The 20267-nt window shown below is 57.3% G+C and overlaps 1 protein-coding gene across 2 annotated transcripts; it reads left to right on the top strand.

The window, feature by feature from the left end:
- Nucleotides 1-759: 759 nt before the first annotated feature.
- EGLN2 (egl-9 family hypoxia inducible factor 2) lies at nucleotides 760-19051 on the top strand. Of its 2 annotated transcripts, XM_028741969.2 has the most exons (6): nucleotides 780-891; nucleotides 1590-2299; nucleotides 14457-14576; nucleotides 17277-17413; nucleotides 18082-18149; nucleotides 18426-19051. In XM_028741969.2, exons 2-6 carry the CDS (start codon nucleotides 1727-1729, stop codon nucleotides 18482-18484), a joined length of 957 nt encoding a protein of 318 aa, XP_028597802.2. In that variant the 5' UTR covers nucleotides 780-891; nucleotides 1590-1726; the 3' UTR covers nucleotides 18485-19051. The 2 variants fall into 2 exon arrangements, with proteins under 2 accessions (XP_077788485.1, XP_028597802.2); XM_077932359.1 differs by lacking the exon at nucleotides 14457-14576 and having other exon boundaries at nucleotides 760-891.
- The last annotated feature ends 1216 nt before the right edge of the window (nucleotides 19052-20267 follow it).

Here is a 20267-nt window from a genome sequence, read left to right on the forward strand (position 1 = left end):
CTATCTATCTATCTATCTATCTATCTATATTGGGGGGGTGGGGTGAACGAATTCCTATGGCCCACAAATAACCCAGAGATGCATTTTAAATAAAAGGACACATTCTACTCATGTCAAAACACGCTGATTCCCGGACTGTCTGCAGGCCTGATTGAGAAGGCGATTGGGCCGGATCCAGGCCCCCGGGCCTTAGTTTGCCTACCTATGATCAAGAAACTTGCTTTAAAAAAATAAAATTAAAACCTGCAGCTGCCAAGACGCTTGAACCCCAAGCAACAGCCTGCCTCTTCTCCTCCTCCTCCTTCCCACCGCAATAACACCGTGCAGAGGACAGCAGACCCCCTGCATTGCAGCGGGTTGCGCTAGATGACCCGGTGGGGTCCCTTCCAAGGCCGCGATCCTATGGCCAGGCGCTGCTGCCCTGCTCCGAAAAGGCGTAAAGAGAAGAAAGGAGCCCGGTAGAAGGAACCCCAGGTTGCCCCCCGAGGGGTGGGGAGAGTCCCTCCCAGGTATTGGCGAACTACAACTCCCGTCCTCCTGGGAGTTGTAGTCCGGGAGCCCCCCATCCCTTCTCCCATAGGCGCTCCTCTTCGGCCCGCCTCGCAGGGCCGGCGGTGGCGGGTCTCCGCGCGCGCCGCGCTCTGCACATGTTCAGAGAGGCGCCGCCACGCCTCCCCGGCCGAGCCTTTGGTCGGCGGTCGAGGCTCCTCCTCCCCGCGCAGCCGGGCTCGGGCTCGTCGGGCCGGCGAACAAAAGCGGAGGGCGGCGGAGGAGGAGGAGCGACGGAAGGAGGAGAGGAGGAGGAGGAAGAAGAAGAAGAGGCCTCGCGGCGGCCGGGGGCGCATTGAGGACTAGCCGCTTGCGACAACAGATCCCTCTCGGAGAGTCAAGGTACGAGCTACGGAATGGGGGTCACCAGGGGGCGCAGGCTGGACCCCCTAAATCCCTGGACCCCTCTTCCCGGGGGTGGGTTACCGCAATGGCTCCCCTGATCCCCCCCCGCAGTCCTGGACCCCTCCTCCCGGGGAGCCCTCCCGCAATGGGCGCCCCTCTTTCAAACCCCCCAACCGAGCCCCCCCCCAAAAAAAACAATCGCGCCGGTTCTCCGGCCAACTTGGGAAACTCGCCTTTTCCTTCCTTGCGCGCGCTCAGGGGGTGCTTTTTGGGTGGCTGCTCTGGGTGGTTTTTTTTGGGGGGGGTCCAATCCCTCTCTGCCTCTCCCGGTCGCCCCCCCCCTTTCCCTCTTTTTGTTTCATCTCTGCCATTCCCATCCCTTTCCCCAAGGAGCTGGGGGGGGCACCGTCCTGGTTCTCCCTTTCCTCCTTTAACCCCCCCCCTGCAAGGTGGGTTCGGCTCAGAGAGGCAGGTGAAGTCCGGGAGGGGGGTGGGTGGGATTTGAACCCATGTCCCCCAGCTTTGATCTCCACCCCAACCCTGCGAGGTAGGTCTGGCCGTGAAAGGCGGCAAACTGAGCCAAGTGGGATAATTTGAACCCGTGCCCAGAGCAGCTTGGGTGGGGAGGGGGATGTTGGCCTAGTGCAGATCTTTGCCTTGACCTTACCTGCCTTTCAACCCCCCCCCCATATTAGGCAAGGGGGCAGAGCACCCCCCCACTGCAACATGGCACCCCCAAGAGTTTCTTCTCCGTGAACTGCCTTCCTGCCCGCACCTGAATCCGCCCCGGCCGCAAGATGGCGCCGGCCCCCGCCTGCTCCCGGGACATGCCATGGAGGAGTCGCGCCCACCGGACGCCGCGCTAGGGTTCCCCCCCTGCCAGAGGATGGGTCGGGGCAGCCAGGGCAGAGAGGCCTGCCCCCTGGAGGGCGAAGGGGCAGCCGTGGGGAGCCTCCTCCTGTTGGCACTCAATGGGCACCCTAAACGCCGCAGGGCAGAGCACGGCAGCGACGACGGCCCTGCGGGCGAGGGGGCGGCCAAGAGGCACCGAGAAGCCCCCCCGGACCCCCGGGCACCCCCTTCGGGGCGCCTGGCGCTGGACTACGTGGTTCCCTGCATGAACTTTTACGGGATCTGCGTCAAGGACTCGTTCCTCGGGGAGGTTCTGGGCGCCCGGATTCTGGCGGAGGTGGAGGGGCTCCACCGCAGCGGCAAGTTCCGCGACGGGCAGCTGGTCAGCCAGAGGGCGGTGCCCCCCCACACCATCCGGGGGGACCAGATCGCCTGGGTGGAGGGCTGGGAGCCCGGGTGCCGCGCCATTGGAGAACTCATGGCGCACGTCGACCGGCTCATGCTTCAGTGCGCCGGCAAGCTGGGCACCTACGACATCCGCGGACGGACCAAGGTGAGTTCCGGAGGGCCCCCCAGGGCTCATCTAGTCCAACCCCGGCAGTGCAGGACTCCCGGCTCTCTCTGTGCATGTGAAGAGTGCATTTCCCTCTCTGCGTAAAGTAGGTTTCTACAAAATGCTTTGCTTTCTTGTCCCTGCGCTGGCCTAGAGGGGGCACATCCTGCTTCCGGTGGGTGGGTGTCCGCATTGGCCTTTTGGAACTCTGCACGGGAGCAGAGGGCTCTTTTTTTTCTGCTTTGCCCATGTGCGAGGTGGGAGGGGGTTTGGGTCGTGTTGCGTCCGTGCTTCTGAATGTGCAGTTGGTACAGACATTTAGGTTGGGAGAGCCATCCTATCGCCCTGGAATTGTGTATCTGAAAGGGACCCCTAGGGGTCATCCATTCCAACCCGCTGCAATGCAGCGATTGCGGCTGAAAAATCCCTGAGAGACGGCCGTCTGACTTCTGCTTAGAAACCTCTGTGGCTCCACCATTGAGCGGCTCCTTGGCAAGCCCTTCCTTGTAATAATATTGATCTTACCCCCTGAAACAGCAGAAAACAAGCTTGTGCCATCTTTATTCCTGCCTGGCAGCGGGTTGGACTGGATGACCTTTGGGGGTCCCTTCCAGGTGTATGATTCTAGAATCACAGTACTGGTAGCATTGGAAGGGATCCCCCAAGGTCATCCAGTCCAACCCGCTGCAAGGCAGGAATATTTCGCCCCTCTTGGGGCCCGAACCCACAACCCTGAGATTAATTGTCTCGAGCTTTTCCGACAGGCCTTCCGTCCCCGCAGACTGTGATGCAGTAACCACAGCAGGATCTGGGGGTCTCCCTGGTGCCCCCTGCTTTGCCGTGCGCCTGAAATGTGATGCTGGGGGCCAGGAGCTCCCCAAGGCTTTCCCCTGCTCTGCGCCCCCCCCTTCTAGCAACAGCTGGACCTTTGGTGGAAACGCTTAGCTGCTTTGGACGCCGGTAACCTCTGGGCCAGCCAGGGCGGGTCCTGGGGGGTCCTGGGCTCTCCTGCATTTGGGGTGGGGGTCTGGGGGGGAGGAGGAGGGGGGCTCCCAGGACCCCTGGAGGTGTTGCATTGCAAGGGCACCCTTCCACAATCCGTGTTGCCTCTTTGGGGTGCCTGTCAGGGGTTGCTAATTCATCCCACCTGCCAGAGGGAGGTGGGAGCCTTTTCCTGTCTCAGGGGGTGGCTGGGGGGGGGTCCTTTTCCGCTTTCCTGGAAAGACAGAAGCAGACAGAGGCAGTGTCGGCCAGACGAGAACTGTACCTGTTGTGTAACGAGCGCACGGATAGTTGTGGGGTCCCTGGAGAAGGTGGATTTTGGATTCACTGTGGAATGCGCAGCAGGGAAAGAGTGTCTCTGAGGACATCTAGGGTGCCTTTCTAAGAAACAGCAGCCAACTCACCCTCCTGCGTTCCTGGAACTGGGGGAGGAGCTGAGCCGCTTGGGGTTTGTGTGCTCTGTGGGGCAGGGAAGGGGGCTAGACAGTCTTGTGATTTTGCACCTATCATTTCCGCAAAGAACTTTGCCCCGCTCTCTCTCCTGTTGCAACTGGCGCCGTCGTTCTGACCTTCTCCCAGCCCGCCTTTCCCTAAATCGTAGGATCGTTGAGTCGAAGGGCAGCGGTCATCTAGCCCAACCCGCTTCAAGGCAGGAATCCCAGCTGAGGGGTCGCTGACAGGGGGCCCTTCAAACTCTGCTTCATTCTCTGCTTCAAGCAGCCCTTCTTACTGTCAGAAAGTTCTTCCGGGTATTGAGTCAGAATCTTCTTTCTTGCAAGTTGAAGCCATGGGTTCAAGTCCTGCCTTCCGGAGCAATCTAGGGACTGGCTTGGTTGCTCTATTGAAAGGGAAAAGGGCTCTGCGTATACTCAGAGGGCCCCTCACTTACGAGTTGTTTTTATTCTCACTTTATTTACTAAATTTAAATACCACCCTTTTATCTGAAGATCACAGGGCAGTTGACAATATAAAAACACAAACAAACAAACAAACAAACAAACAAACAAACAAACATTACCCCCCCCCCCACTTGACACATTTAGTTTAACAGTCAAAGGCCTGGTTAAATGGGAATGTTTTTTGCCTGGTGCCTGAAGATGTGCAGTAAAGTCCCCAGGCAAACCTCCCTGGGGAGAGTCTTCCACGAACGGGGAGCCACCCCACAAAAGGCCCTGCTCTCGTGCTGCCAGACCTCTCCTTCAGACGGGCACCGGATGATAACCAGAGAATCTGGGTGGGTTCATATGGCGAGAGGCGGCCCTTGAGATATTGCGGTTCCTCGGCAAAACCGGCACTTTGGAGGGGGCCCAGAAACCGATCGGCAGCCGGCGCAGTCCGTCTCAGCCCGGTGAGCAGCCTGGCGGCCCAATTCTGCTCCCGCTAGAGTTTCTGAGCCGTCCTTGGAGTACGCCCCATGCAGAAGACCTTGCAGTAATCCAGAATAAAGGCTGACAGCCGTTTCCCTGTTTGGACCCTCTGCCTCAAACGGGTGCTGGGGCTTAGCTGCGAAGACTGCTTGGCTCAGAGCCATCCCGCAGAGCTCTTTGTGCCCGGATCGGTGTCAGGACCCACCCAGGCTGACCCTGCGGCTTTTTTGGCAACCCCGGCTCTCCCCTTTTGTCAAGGTCCTCGGCTGACCCCCGGCTCCCTCCCTCCCAGTGGGCAAAATTGCTGATGGAAGCCGATTTGCCGGACCAGCGCAGAGCTCTTCCCCTCTCGCCTCTTCCCTCTGTTTTTGCTTTTTCCTGCAATGTTGGCAGGAATCTTTTATTTTTTTTGGGGGGGGGGGGTAGGTTGCAGGGGTCTGGGACGGGGGACGCAGTATTCGCCCCTGGAGGCAGCCCTGACTCCCTGTTTCCCAGTAGGGAGAGGAATTTGTGAATTCTAGGAAAGGCCCTGCCTGCCTCCATCTCTTTCCTGGAATCAGAGAGAAATTTGCAGCCCTCCAGCTGTTACTGATCTGCAATGCCTGCCATTCTCCCTGCCTTCTGGGAGTTGGAATCTGATCGCATCTGGGGGGGGGCGCGGGGTGCTGTGGGCGGCATAATATTTTTTTTTGGGGGGGGGCGAAGGTGGGGTAGAGGCAGTGTTAGAAACTCAGATTTATAAGCGAATTGGAATGCCTGGCTGCCATTTATTGGAATTTATTGTGATTTATTTATTATTCATTTCATTCTACGCCACTTCATATTTTAAAGGGAAAAAAAACACCTCAAAGTGGTTTACAACACATTAAAACATCAAATAAAACAATCCGGAATAAAGTAGATTCAAGCTTCAAGGAAAATATTTCAGATCCTTCTCTAAGTGACGTTTGCCTTTCTCCGTATTTATTCACCTACTTAATTTCCTGAGCTGCCCCATAGCAGAAGTGCCTTAGGAAGCCATTGCAGCCGCCAAGACCAATGTAACACCGGTCTTGAAAGACCTACACTGGCTCCCAGTACGTTTCCGAGCACAATTCAAAGTGTTGGTGCTGACCTTGAAAGCCCTAAACGGCCTCAAAGGCCCAGTATACCTGAAGGAGCGTCTCCACCCCCATTGTACAGCCCGGACACTGAAGTCCAGCTCCGAGGGCCTTCTGGCGGTTCCCTTGCTGCAAGAAGCCAATTTACAGGGAATTGGGCAGAGGGCCTTCTTGGTGGTGGCGCCCGCCCTGTGGAACGCCCTCCCACCGGATGTCAAAGAGATAAACAACTGCCTGGCATTTAGAAGACATCTGAAGGCAGCCCTGTTCAGGGAAGTTTTTAATGTGTGACATTTTAATGTATTTTAATCTTTGTTGGAAGCCGCCCAGAGTGGCCAGGGAAGTACAAGTAAACAACAACAACAACAACAACAACAATACAGTGGTACCTCGGGTTAAGTACTTAATTCGTTCCGGAGGTCCGTTCTTAACCTGAAACTGTTCTTAATCTGAAGCACCACTTTAGCTAATGGGGCCTCCTGCTGCCACCAACATGCGATTTCTGTTCTCATCCTGAAGCAAAGTTCTTAACCCGAGGTACTATTTCTGGGTTAGCTGAGTCTGTAACCTGAAGCGTATGTAACCCGAGGTACCACTGTAATAATAATAATAATATTAATTAATAATAATAAACGGAGGAGTGGGTGAGCCATGTGCCAAGCTGGCGCCCAGAGATCTCCACTGGGTTGCAATCGGACCCAGGGCAGTTGCAAAACGTGGCTGGCGAATTTCGAACTCTGGACCGAGCGACCCTGAAGCGGGCCTGTGCTCTGGGAGCTGCACCGATGTGGGGCTGGCTTGAGGGAGGCATGTTCTCTCCTCCGCCCCTGGGGGGCTGCTGGGGTGGGGGTGCCTGGGAGGTGACCCTAGAGGAGCCGCAGTTGCAGACAAGATGGATAAAGCTGCTGGGAGGGCAGGACTTGGACCAGTGGGTGCCAGTGACAAGAAGAAAGGGCTAGATTCCTGCATTGCGGGGGGTTGGACTAGATGGCCTCTGGGGGTCCCTTCCTTGTGGCAACTGAAAGGCAAGCCTATTAATTGAAGTGGGACCCCCAGTGCCGTCCTCTCGAACGATCCCCTAATGCGGACTCTGCAATAAAATCCACAGGCCCCTCTGTTTTTACTGCAGAAGCTGCGATGGCGAGGCCTCCCCTCCTGCCCCACCAGCTTCCATGGGGCTCAGCTGCGTTGGCCCCCTTCTCACTCTTTGGAAAGTGCTCCTGCACAGACCCCCTGGTGCAGGAGACTTGCCTTGGGCATGTCCCCCCCGGGGGCAGCCGCCTCAGGCCAAAGGGAGGTTCTTTCTGCCCAGGACTCCTGGGTCCTCTTCTTTGACGCTGGGGAGGGCCTGAGAGTCCAAAGTTTTTCCTTACTGGGTTGTTGCCAGGATTTTAAAGGAGGTGCAGAAAGGGGGCAGGGGGAGGAAGCCCCAATTCCTGGATTCCAACCCCCCTCCCCAAAAAAGCCGGGCGAGCCGGTCCGACTTTATATTTTTATTCTGCTTTCCAGCAAACCCTGAGCTCCCTGTGACTCACAACAGCGTTTCGAAAAGCCAGAGAGATCAAACGCAGCTGCCGATTCGCCGCAGCAATTAATGCCGTTCGGCCAAGTCGCAGCCTCTCCACGCGTTGCCAGGATACTTCCTCCAGAACGGTGGAAAATGGTCCAGAGGCTGCTTATCGCATCCTTTGTTCCCCTGCACCCCCACTGTGGTGGGTGCAAAAAATTGGGGCCTTGCCAGCCTGCCAGAGAGCTGATTCTTGGCTTGACTCGGTCTGTGTTTGTGTGGGGTCTCCCTCCGTGTCCTGGCGCGACCCCTGCGGGCGCCTAGCGAAGGGGAAACTGAGGCACAGCAGGCCACCCCCCCTTCCCGCCGCCTCCTGGAGCGCGAAGGGGCTCATTATCTCGAGTCGTCTAAGGGCAGAGCTGAGCCGTGTCCTCGGCTGACCCCACCGGCAGCCTTCCACGCTTTGGTCCGAGAGCAGATCCTGCGTCACGGGGACTTCATGTCCTTGGTGCTACCGGGAATGCGAGGGAACAGGACGCACCAGCCTTCCCCCCCCCCCCGGGGGGGGGAGAGATTACAGCCTCTCTCGCCTCCTTCTCTGCCCCCCCCCTTCTGCTGTGGACTTTCTTGCAGGGTTCAGAAGTGGTGAGATTTTGGCCACTGGCTTTGCTTGCAACCCCACTTTATTTTTGTTTGTTTGTTGGGGGGCAGAGATCTGTTGGAAAATCATTTGGGCCCCCCCTGCCCAGCGTCTCGCTCCTGGCCAGGCAGCAAACGGTAACCCTTTCTTGTCTCTCTCTCCACGCCCCATCTCCAAAATCTCAGGTGTCAGCCTAATAATAATAATAATAATAATAATAATAATAATAATGTCCATTCATAGCCCAACCCCCCTCCAATCTTCACTGCCATAATAATAATAATAATAATAATAATAATAATAATAATAATAATAATAATTTTTATTTATATCCCACCCTCCCCAGCCGAAGCCGGGCTCAGAGCGGCTAACAACAGTAAAATGATAAAACATTATAAAATCATTTCATTATAAAATTAATTCCAATCAGATTTCATTTCTCAGGCTTTCTCCCCTCCAGGGCTTTGACTTTTGAAGTAGTTTTGCTGTTCCTTTGCTTTCTGCTTTAGTAGCGGAGAGGGGCTCCTGGGCATACGCAGAATTCTTTTTGCTCAGGGTCGAGGGACCCTAAAAAGGTGTCGCGTGTTTTGGATTTGCACGTGGGCCGTTGGTGGGAGCGCACCCCGTCTTTGTCTCGCAGGGGCGAGGGGCTCGCAGTGTGGGGAAGAAGTACCCCAAGGAGGTTGTGGGGGGAGGGAGCAAGCTCTTGGGGTCAGGAGCCCCCCTGGCGGCCTTGGGGACCCCTCCTCAAACTGTTCTCAGGATGGAGGCTTGGCTTCTGCTGTGCTCAAAGGCAGGGGAGTTTTCTCATTTTTCAGAAATTACAGTCACACCTCGGGTTAAAGTTGCTTGAGGTTGAGCGCCTTCGGGTTGTGCTCCACAGCGACCTGGAAGTAACAGAGTGCGTTACTTCCGGGTTTCGCCACTCGCGCATGCGCGGACGGTCAAAATGATGCCATGCGCATGCGCAGAATCGCGACCTGCGCAGATGCAGGTTGCAGTTACTTCAGGATGCAAACAGGGCTCTGGAACGGATCCTGTTCTCATCCAGAGGTACCACTGTACAGTGGTGCCTCGCAAGACGAAATTAATTCGTTCCGCGAGTTTTGTCGCCTTGCGATTTTTTTTGTCTTGCGAAGCACGGTGTCGGAAAAGTTTTGGAAAAGCTTCAAAAATCACCAAAGTCTTCAAAAACCTCAAAAAAGGCTACCACACCGCTTGCTATGAGTTGCTCCTCGAAGTCAAGTCGCAACTGTATTAACAGTGTTAAGAAAAAGGAAACAAACTTGCAAGACGTTTCCGTCTTGCGAAGCAAGCCCATAGGGAAAATCGTCTTGCGAAGCAGCTCAAAAAACCAAAAACCCTTTCGTCTTGCGAGTTTTCCGTCTTGTGAGGCATTCGTCTTGCGAGGTACCACTGTACAGTGGTGCCTCGCAAGACGAAATTAATTCGTTCCGCAAGTTTTTTCTTCTTGCGAGTTTTTCGTCTTGCGATGCACGGTTTCCCATAGGAATGCATTGAAAATCAATTAATGCGTTCCTAGGGAAACCACCTTCAGACCAGGTCCGGGGACAGTCTGTTCCCCGACCTCTTCTGAAGGCTGGGGGGGGGGGGGAACAAGGGCTTTTTTCCCACTGCCAGCCTTCAGAAGGCTGTTCTGAAGGCTGGCGGTGGGAAAAAAAGCCCTTCTTCCCACCTCCCGCCCTGCAAGCTCCGGGGACAGGAGGGCTTTGCTGCCGACCGCCAGCATTTTAAAAGCCCCTGCTGTCCCGGGGCGATTTTAAAATGCTGGCGGGCGGGAGCGAAGTCTCTGCTGTCCCGGGGAGATTTTAAAATGCTGGGGTTTAAGATCGCCTGGGGCAGCAGAGACTTCTCGCCCAAAGCAAGGGGAGCTCTCCGAAGGGCTCCCCGTGCTTCGGGCGACAGGCTGCCGCCCCAAGCCTCGCGCACCCGGCGGGACCTCCTGCCGGGTGCGCGAGGCTTGCAGACACTCGCCCGAAGCAGGGGAAGCCCTCCGGAGGGCTCCCCGTGCTTCGGGTGACAGGCTGCCGCCCCAAGCCTCGCGCACCCGGCGGGACCTCCTGCCAGGTGCGCGAGGCTTGCAGACACTCGCCCGAAGCAGGGGAAGCCCTCCAGGGCTCCCCGTGCTTCGGGTGACAGGCTGCCGCCCCAAGCCTCGCGCACCCGGCGGGACCTCCTGCCGGGTGCGCGAGGCTTGCAGACACTCGCCCGAAGCAGGGGAAGCCCTCCGGAGGGCTCCCCGTGCTTCGGGTGACAGGCTGCCGCCCCAAGCCTCGCGCACCCGGCGGGACCTCCTGCTGGGTGCGCGAGGCTTGCAGACACTCCCCCGAAGCAGGGGAAGCCCTCCGGAGGGCTCCCCGTGCTTCGGGTGACAGGCTGCCGCCCCAAGCCTCGCGCACCCGGCGGGACCTCCTGCTGGGTGCGCGAGGCTTGCAGACACTCGCCCGAAGCAGGGGAAGCCCTCCGGAGGGCTCCCCGTGCTTCGGGTGACAGGCTGCCGCCCCAAGCCTCGCGCACCCGGCGGGACCTCCTGCCGGGCGCGCGAGGCTTGCAGGCACTCGCCCAAAGCAAGGGGAGCTCTCCGAAGGGCTCCCCGTGCTTCGGGTGACAGGCTGCCGCCCCAAGCCTCGCGCACCCGGCGGGACCTCCTGCTGGGTGCGCGAGGCTTGCAGACACTCGCCCGAAGCAGGGGAAGCCCTCCGGAGGGCTCCCCGTGCTTCGGGTGACAGGCTGCCGCCCCAAGCCTCGCGCACCCGGCGGGACCTCCTGCCGGGCGCGCGAGGCTTGCAGGCACTCGCCCAAAGCAAGGGGAGCTCTCCGAAGGGCTCCCCGTGCTTCGGGTGACAGGCTGCCGCCCCAAGCCTCGCGCACCCGGCGGGACCTCCTGCTGGGTGCGCGAGGCTTGCAGACACTCGCCCGAAGCAGGGGAAGCCCTCCGAAGGGCTCCCCGTGCTTCGGGTGACAGGCTGCCGCCCCAAGCCTCGCGCACCCGGCGGGACCTCCTGCTGGGTGCGCGAGGCTTGCAGACACTCGCCCGAAGCAGGGGAAGCCCTCCGGAGGGCTCCCCGTGCTTCGGGTGACAGGCTGCCGCCCCAAGCCTCGCGCACCCGGCGGGACCTCCTGCCGGGCGCGCGAGGCTTGCAGGCACTCGCCCAAAGCAGGGGAAGCCCTCCGGAGGGCTCCCCGTGCTTCGGGTGACAGGCTGCCGCCCCAAGCCTCGCGCACCCGGCGGGACCTCCTGCCGGGTGCGCGAGGCTTGCAGACACTCGCCCGAAGCAGGGGAAGCCCTCCGGAGGGCTCCCCGTGCTTCGGGTGACAGGCTGCCGCCCCAAGCCTCGCGCACCCGGCGGGACCTCCTGCCAGGTGCGCGAGGCTTGCAGACACTCGCCCGAAGCAGGGGAAGCCCTCCAGGGCTCCCCGTGCTTCGGGTGACAGGCTGCCGCCCCAAGCCTCGCGCACCCGGCGGGACCTCCTGCCGGGCGCGCGAGGCTTGCAGGCACTCGCCCAAAGCAAGGGGAGCTCTCCGAAGGGCTCCCCGTGCTTCGGGTGACAGGCTGCCGCCCCAAGCCTCGCGCACCCGGCGGGACCTCCTGCTGGGTGCGCGAGGCTTGCAGACACTCGCCCAAAGATTTTAAAATGCTGGGGGTCGGGAGCGAAGCGTTCGCTCCCGCCCGCCAGCATTTTAAGATCGCCCGGGGCAGCGGAGAAGTCTCCGCTGTCCCGGGAAGGCAGGCGGGGGGGAGCAAAGACTTTTGCCCCCCGCCAGCCTTCAGAAGAGGTCCAGGACCTCTTCTGAAGGCCGGCTGTGGGCGAAAGTCTTTGCTCCCGACCGCCAGCAATTTAAAACAGGTCCCCGGAGATTTCCCTATGGGCTTTCGTGTTGCGAAGCAAGCCCATAGGGAAATTCGTCTTGCGAAGCGCCTCCAAAACAGAAAACCCTTTCGTCTTGCGGGTTTTCCGTCTTGCGAGGCATTCGTCTTGCGGGGTACCACTGTATATTGAATTGTTTTTAATGTTGTGTTTTGATGCAGTAACCTACCCGGGGTCCCTTATGAGGAAGGGTAGGTTATCAATCAATTATTATTTTACACTATAATTACCCTTGCTAACTATTTTAATTATTTTCAATTATTTTTATTACCGGTTGTTAATTATTTTTAAAATTATTTTCTAATCTAATGAATAATAATAATAATAATAATAATAATAATAATAATAATCAGCTGAATCCTGAAAAGGCAGAGATGTGCTGTATCCCAGGTTCTCAAGTCTAGGTTGGGGGGCTGTGCTCCCCTGCACTTTGGGGGGGCCTCCTGGATTCCCCCCATCCCTGGGGACCTCGGGTGACCTCGGTATTGGGGACACACACACTTTTATCTCCATCTACAGCCCCTTTTGGACAGAGACGACTTGGCCACTTCAACTCCACACTCTGGCAATTTCCAGGCTGGATTACTGCAATGTGCTCCTCATGGGGCTGCCCTTGAAGACTGCTGGGAAACTTCGGTCGGTCCCAAACACGGCAGCCAGATTCCTGTCTAGGATTCTCTTTAGATCTCATATGAGCCCAGATTTAAAGCAGCTGCTCTGGTTGCCGGTTCTTTTCCGGACCTAATTTGAGGTCCTCTGTCCTCTTCCCCCATGCTTTTCAACAACTACATGCAGCCGCTGGGAGAGATCATCAGGGGGTTTGGGCTGGGTGTCCATCAGTATGCGGATGATACCCAGCTCTACCTCTCTTTTAAATCGGAACCAGTGAAGGCGGTGAAGGTCCTGTGTGAGTGTCTGAGGAGGTTGGAGGATGGATGGCGGCTAAGCGATTGTGGTTGAATCCTGACAAGACAGAAGTACTGTTCTTGGGGGACAGGGGGCGGGCTGGTGTGGAGGACCACCTGGTCCTGAATGGGGTAACTGTGCCCCTGAAGGACCAGGTGCGCAGCCTGGGAGTCATTCTGGACTCACAGCTGTCCATGGAGGCACAGGTCAAGTTACAGGGAACCAGGCAGAGGGCCTTCTCGGTAGTGGCACCCGCCCTGTGGAAGGCCCTCCCACCAGATGTCAAAGAGAAAAATAACTACCAAACTTTTAGAAGACACCTGAAGGCAGCCCTGTTTAGGAAGCTTTTAATGTTTAATAGGTTACTGTGTTTTAGTGTTTTGTTGGAGGCCGCCCAGAGTGGCTGGGGAGGCCCAGCCAGATGGGTGGGGTATAAATAATAAATTATTATTATTATTTAAACACCTGTTTAAAGCCCTGGGTGACTCGGGACCCCAAAACCTGAATGTCTTGCTTCCTTTGCCGCAGACCCTTTTGGGTGCTGAGACAGGCACCTTGCTGGTTCCTCTAGCTGTAGGGGCTCCAGGTGGGTGGGTGGCAGCCCAGGGGGAGGAGAGGGCCTTCTCTTGAGGCCCCTTGGTTTGGGGACCCCCTCCCCACAGAGATGTGCCTTCCTTGCACTGCTTTCATCTTTTGCTGAAGACTCACCTGTTTGCTCTGGCTCTCAGCACTCGAGGTGCCTGTTTCTAGGGACCCACCTTATAGTGGGAAGCTATCCTAAACTGCTTTTAATAATGTGCTTTAATTCTTGCACGTTAGGATGTCGGGGAGAAGGGCAGGCAAGGAACAGGTGGACAAAAAGGTAAAGGGACCCCTGACCGTTAGGTCCAGTCGTGGCCGACTCTGGGGTTGCTGCGCTCATCTCGCTTTACTGGCCGAGGGAGCCGGTGTGCAGTTTTCGGGTCATGTGGCCAGCAGGACTAAGCCGCTTCTGGCGAACCAGAGCAGCGCACGGAAACGCCATTTACCTTCCCGCAGGAGTGGTACCTATTTATCTACTTGCACTTTGAGGTGCTTTCGAACTGCTAGGTTGGCAGGAGCAGGGACTGAGCAACGGGAGCTCACCCCATCGAACCGCCGACCTTCTGATCGGCAAGCCCTAGGCTCTGTGGTTTAACCCACAAGCGCCACCCACAGCCGGCAAATTCCTGCCTTTCTTGGGGTTGGTATAGATGATCCCTGGGTTCCCTTCCAACTCGAACATGCCAAGATTCCATGAAAGGATTTGGTCTTTCTGCCCAAGTGGTTCCGGACTCCGACTTGTGTTGTTTTAACAATCTCACACCCCCAAATTCCTTGTGTCTGCCTGCCTGCCTCCCTCTCCCCCTTCCTTCCCTGCTCGCCCACCCCGATGCATGCTGCCCCCTAGGAAAAGCTACAGACTGGCCTCCTCCGCTGTTGCCCACCCGGCCCCAGAGTGGGGGTTGCTAGGGGGTGGGCGCTTTGGAAATTCAGCTCCCCATCTGCCCCATGCAGACCGCTATCCAAAAGGGAGAATACCGGCTTTGGCTCCTTGTTTTTGCTTCCTGGTCGCCTGGAGGCGACTCTCCCTTCTCCATAGGCGAGCCGGGAGGCGGAGCTCCTGGCAGGGGGGCGGAGCTGGGAAGAGGCGGTCCTGAAGCTGTGTTTGGTCTGACCCCTGGCATTGACCCCTCCCTCCTCTCCCTTCCCCCCTCCCCTCCAGGCCATGGTGGCATGTTACCCCGGCAACGGCAGGGGGTACCTGCGCCACGTGGACAACCCTCACGGAGACGGGCGCTGCGTCACTTGCATCTATTACCTAAACCGGCACTGGGACAGCAAGGTACGTGGGGGAGGGGGGGTCTCTGCACCTGCCCCTCTGTCCACCCCCCCGGTCTCATGCATGGCACACATTTCCTCTTCCCCGACGCCCTGCCCTCCGTTCTGTGCCCCTTCCTCTGCCCCCTCCAGCAGGCGAAACTCCGGTGCTCAGGGGGCCGACCCTGCGGAGTAGGACGCCTGGGTTCCTTCAGCAGCCTAGGACTCCGGGGTCCTGCTCTCGGCTTGCGGAAGAAGAAAGTTTGGAAGCGAAGTGCGCAGGGCTCAGTCCTGGGGGCACGAGAAGCACCGATAGAAAGCGTGTGCATCTGAGCATATGCAGAGTGCCTGCCCAGTTTCGGCGGACTGCAGGGACTGGGCTTCGACTATCTGGTGCACACGGAAAGTCCCAGCCAAAGTCTTTTGGTCGTGGGGTCTTTCCGCCAGGACTCCTGGGTTTTTTCCGTTGCGGAGGCTCAGCGGAGAGCTTATGAAAGGAGAAGGTCTCTGCCGAGAGTGGGCCTGATCCGTGAAGCTTCTGGTCCAACCTCCTGTCCTCACAGTGGCCAAAGAGCCCATAGAACTTAGGAATCGTGATAGACTGCTCCTGCAGCTGGAGGTTCCATAACAGCAAAAGTAGAGCCTGGCTGCATCAGGCCAAAGGGGGCCCATCGAGTCCGGCATCCTGTCCTCACAGTGGCCCACCAGATGCCCATTATGCAAAACCAGCCAGCAGGATCCGAGCACAAGAGCAACTCTCCCTTCCTGGGGTTTCCAGACTCTGGGATTCAGAGGCTGAGCAGAGCCTTTGCGGCCAGTAGCCACCGAGAGCCTTACTGATTTCCATGAATTTGTCTGATATTTTGAAGCTGTGGCCCGCTCTGCCTCCAGTGGCAGAGAGTTCCACAGTCCGACTAGGTGGCACACGAAGAAGGATTTCCTTTCATCTGTCCTGAATATTCTGACTTGGCGTTATGAGAGAAGGAGAAAAATGTCTGTCACGTCACATCTTAACTCGGCTTTTCCCTAAACAGAGGAGTCCCAAATGCTGCAACCGTTTTCCATAGGGGAAATTCCCTGGCTTTGTTCTGGTGTTGCAAGACAGATGCGAACCTTCAAGCTACCTAGTCCAAGATTGTGAACTCCCCCCAATTTGGCCAACCAGATACTCCTGGGGAAAACCCCTCAGGCAATCGCCCTCCTCTCTAAATGAGTATTCATGTGGTAGACTGCTTTTAAGCCTGGAGGTTCCATTTTTGCCATCCTGGATAAAAGTCCTGGAGCGAGGGAACCTCCCCATCCGTTTTGCAGCAGGGAATTTCACAGGTCAATTCTTCCTGGGTTTGGAGAGTGGAGGTGTGTGTGTGTGTGTAGGGGGGGGGAGAGACTCTGTCCCCCCCACCCCCCTTTCAATATTCCTGATTTCCCGTCATCCCTGATCCTTGCTCATGCCAGCTGGGGCTGATGAGAGTTGGAGGCCCATATTTCTAGGAAAGAGACTGAAAGAAAGAAACTCCCAAATCACAAGGCCGTTTTGCAAAAGCTGTGGTGCAACCGGATTGGGGGTCCAGTGTCCCGTTCTGGTTGCCTCGTCTCAAAATGGATATTGCAGAGTTGGGAAAAGAAAAGGTTGCAGCGTTCGGGACTTTTCAGGAAAGGCGACCGAGAGGCAGGGATGCTTTAGCTGAGATTCATTGCAGGGGGTTGGACTAGAAGACCTTTGGGGTCCCTTCCAACCTGACAAGTTTTTAGTCCCCCCCCCCCCCAATAACACTAGAACTGATTGATTGATTGATTGAATTTATATACCTGAAGGTCTCAGGGCAAGTTCACAGAAAAGAACTCAAGGGCCTATGATGAAGATTCAGGACGGATAAGTCTTTCTTCACGCAGCAGGGAGTTAAACTGCGGAACTCCCTTCCACTAGACGCAGCATCGATCACCAACTTGGATGTCTATCAGAGAGGACTGGACCAATTCCCAGAGGAGGAGGAGAGGGCTTTGGGTGGCTCCCAGCCGGGATAGTTGTGCTCAGCCCTGGAGGCAGGGAACCCCAGGAGGGGAGAAGGGTCTTGTGTTCGAATCCTGCTTGGGAGTTTCCCCACGCATCTGTTCAGCCGCTGTGAGAACAGGATGCTGGCCTGATCCATCCTCCGGACTCTTCTTCTATTCCTACTTGCATCGGGTAGTGGCTATCGGGTGGGCACCCATAGCCCCCACCCCCTAACCTGGATCTCCAGGCAGCCCTGTTTAGGGAAGCTTTGAATATTTGATGGATTTTAATATTTTGTTGGAAGCTGCCCAGAGTGGCTGGGGAAACCCAGCCAGATGGGCGGGGTATAAATAATAAATTATTGTTATTATTCCACATCCAAGGTGCTCCCACTTGCACCCCAGAGCAACCGGGGCCCCAATCCCTGGCTAGAGCATCGCCCCAACTTCCTGCCCCCAGCCCCCATCCTTGAGTTGTTGCGCTTGCCCTTCCGTGCCCCAGATGCACCCATAGGACCCCCTCTTTGAGCCCCCTGAATGCCCAGCCAGGAAGTCCTCTTGCAGAGGGGCACCCAATATTTTCACGTCCCCACCCAAGGGTGCCTGGGAGGGGCAGGAGGCGAATGAATGACTTGGGGGTCAGTTTCCCGCTGCCCAGGGCAGCGCGCCCAAAGGACTCTGCATGAGGTCCATCTGCAAAAGGGACCCTTTGACGTCTCCCCGTCTGTGCCAGGTTCACGGTGGGATCCTGCAGATCTACCCCGAAGGACGCTCGGTGGTGGCCAACATCGAGCCCATCTTTGACCGGCTGCTCATCTTCTGGTCCGACCGGCGCAACCCCCACGAAGTGAAGCCAGCCTACGCCACCAGGTAACGGGGGTGGGGGGTGGGCGGGCAAGAGAAGTTGATGAACTATGTAGAACTGGCAAAAATGGTCCTGAATGGGGTAACTGTGCCCCTGAAGGACCAGGTGCGCAGCCTAGGAGTCATTTTGGACTCGCAGCTGTCCAGGGAGGTGCAGGTTAATTCTGTATCCAGGGCGGCTGTCTACCAGCTCCATCTGGTACGCAGGATGAGACCCTCCCTGCCCGTAGACTGTCTCGCCAGAGTGGCACATGCTCTAGTTATCTCCTGCTTGGACTTACTGCAATGCGCTCTCTGTGGGGCTACCTTTGAAGGTGACCCGGAAACTGCAATTAATCCAGAATGCAGGGGAAGGGGATCAAGTTGATTCCAAGCCAAAGGCCAGGCGGAACAACTCTGTCTCACAGGCCCTGCGGACAGAAATCAGATCCTGCAGAAGGGAGAGGTGTCCCTGTGTGCAGAAATCTCTGTGTGTTTGGCTCCGGCTTCCCAAATTGCATTTTAGTGCCTGGGATGGAGAACTGGGACTGCCCCCCAGTTCCTCCCCAGTTCTTCCCATTGGGACTGGGAGCGGTTGCCCTGCACAAGCCCCACCAAGCCGAGCATGAGCCGGGCGAGAGCTCAGCTCCTCGGCACCGCACAGGATTCGTGCAAAACTGTCGCTTTCCCCCTAGGTATGCTATCACCATCTGGTATTTTGACGCCAAGGAGCGGACAGAAGCCAAAGGGAGGCACCAGCTGGGTACGTGGACGGGCAACTAGGTGCTGGGGGTCACCGGCACCGGGGAGTGGGGTGGGGGCAGCCGGGGCACGGAGGGCAGGCCCACAGACCGACTGCTAGCGCTTGGGGCTCCGTTGGCGCTGGTGCGGGAAAAGGACCTCTGAGCGCGTGCAGAGTTCCTCCCCTCTGCACAGCCTCCTGGAACTGGGTGATGGTGGCAGGACCCCCTAAAAAGTCCCTTTTGCAGAAAAGCTGACCTCTTTGGGGTGACCTTTGTTCTTTCCCCCCCCCCTAAAGCTCAGAAGAAGGGGGCAGAGCCCTCTCCCAGCGGGGCGCAGGAAAACGGGCCGACTTGACGGACAGCCGTGCGTTGCCGCCGTGGGATCCTGACCGCCAAAGACCCTGCGCTCTCTTTGGCCATTTCAAGCTGCCTGTCGCCGCCTTTGCTGCCGCCTGTGTCCGCTGCCCCCCCCAAATCCGGCCGGCTGCAGCTGGAAGGCCTTTGACCACAGCCCAGGAGGAGAGGAAGATGATGGTGATGAAGAAGAAGAAAAAAGGGGCTGTCGAGAGACAGCTGGACCTTGAGAAGAAAGGGTGTGTGTTTGTGTGTGTGTGTTTGTGTGAATGGGCCCGGCATCTGTAGGTGCAGACCCCCCAGGGAGAGGGTGGCTTTTGTGTTCCCCTTCTGCCGCCTTGGAAGGGACCCCCAGGTGCCGGGAAACCCTTGTCCAGCAGGACCCTCGCGGTCTACCCCTGCCTGCCCCCAGCGCCAGCGCTTGGTCCTGCTCATTTTAATCCATCTGCGAAATGAGAAAGAGAGAGCAGGAAGCGAGGGAGTGTGGAAGAGCAGAAAAAGAGAGGGGTGGCGAGAGAACGAGCCGCCCCGTGGATGAGACGGAATAAACATCAGCTCATGGAAACGACCTCAGACTTGTTTGTTTTTTGGGAATAGGGTGGGGGGGGGGCAGAAGAGGGAGCCAGGGCTCCTGGACCCCCCCTCTTCTGCTCTGGGAAAGGCGTGGGGGGCATTTGAGCTGCTCGCTTGTCACACTGGTGGGTCTAAAGCAGGCATCCCCAAACTCGGCCCTCCAGATGTTTTGGGACTACAACTCCCATCGTCCTTAGCTAGCAGGACCAGTGGTCAGGGATGATGGGAACTGTAGTCTCAAAAAACATCTGGAGGGCCGGGTTTGAGGAAGCCTGATCGAAAGAGTTGTCCCCATCTCATCCTCTGAAGTCCTTGCGCCCCCATTTCTTGGTGGAACGTGGATTTACAGTATTTTTCACTCCATAGGGCGCACTGGACTATAGGGCGCACCTAGTTTTTAGAGGGGGAAATCAAGAAAAAAAACCTTATTTCCCCACCAGCCCCAAAGAGCAGCGTACAGGCTGAGTGCAACCTCTCCCTGCCGGAGGGGTTGCGCGCGGCTATGGCACAAGCCAAGACAGCGAGCGGGATGGCTTCCTCTTTAGCGACAGGAGGGGCTGCACGCGGCTATCCCTGAAGCCTTCAGAGCGCAGCGCAAGTTCCCGCTGCGCTCCTCAGGCTTCGGGTTCCTTTTGCTGAAGCCAGGAGAGCAAGACTCTCCTGGCTTCAGTGAAAGGAACCCGAAGCCTCCAGAACGCAGCGGGAACTCACGCTGCGCTCCGAAGGCTTCAGGCGGCTATCCCTGAAGCCTGGAGAGCGAGAGGGGTTGGTGCGCACTGACGCCTCTCGCTCTCCAGGCTTCAGCGAAAGCAACGTGAAGCCTCCGGAGCGCGGAGGGAGCACTCCCTCTGCGCTTCGGAGGCTTCGCGTTGCTATTGCTGAAGCCAAGGAGCCTGCATTTGCTCCATAGGACGCACACACATTTCCCCTTCATTTTTGGAGGGGGGAAAGTGCGTCCTATAGAGTGAAAAATACGGTAATTATCTGCCTTTGTATCCAACCTTTTCTCCAAGTTGCTGAAGGTAGATAGTTCTCCTTCCTCCTGTTTTAATTCCCACAACAACAAGCCTGTGAGTTCTAGGGTAAGGAGAGAGAGAGAGAGAGAGAGAAATAAACTTCTCTCTCTCTGTAGAATCGCAGAATTGTAGAATTGGAAGGGATCTCCAGGGATCATCTATTCCAACCCCCTGCAATCCATGACAGATGGACAG

Source organism: Podarcis muralis, chromosome 7 (genome assembly GCF_964188315.1).
Source record: "Podarcis muralis chromosome 7, rPodMur119.hap1.1, whole genome shotgun sequence".
In the NCBI taxonomy this organism is placed as follows: domain Eukaryota; kingdom Metazoa; phylum Chordata; class Lepidosauria; order Squamata; family Lacertidae; genus Podarcis; species Podarcis muralis.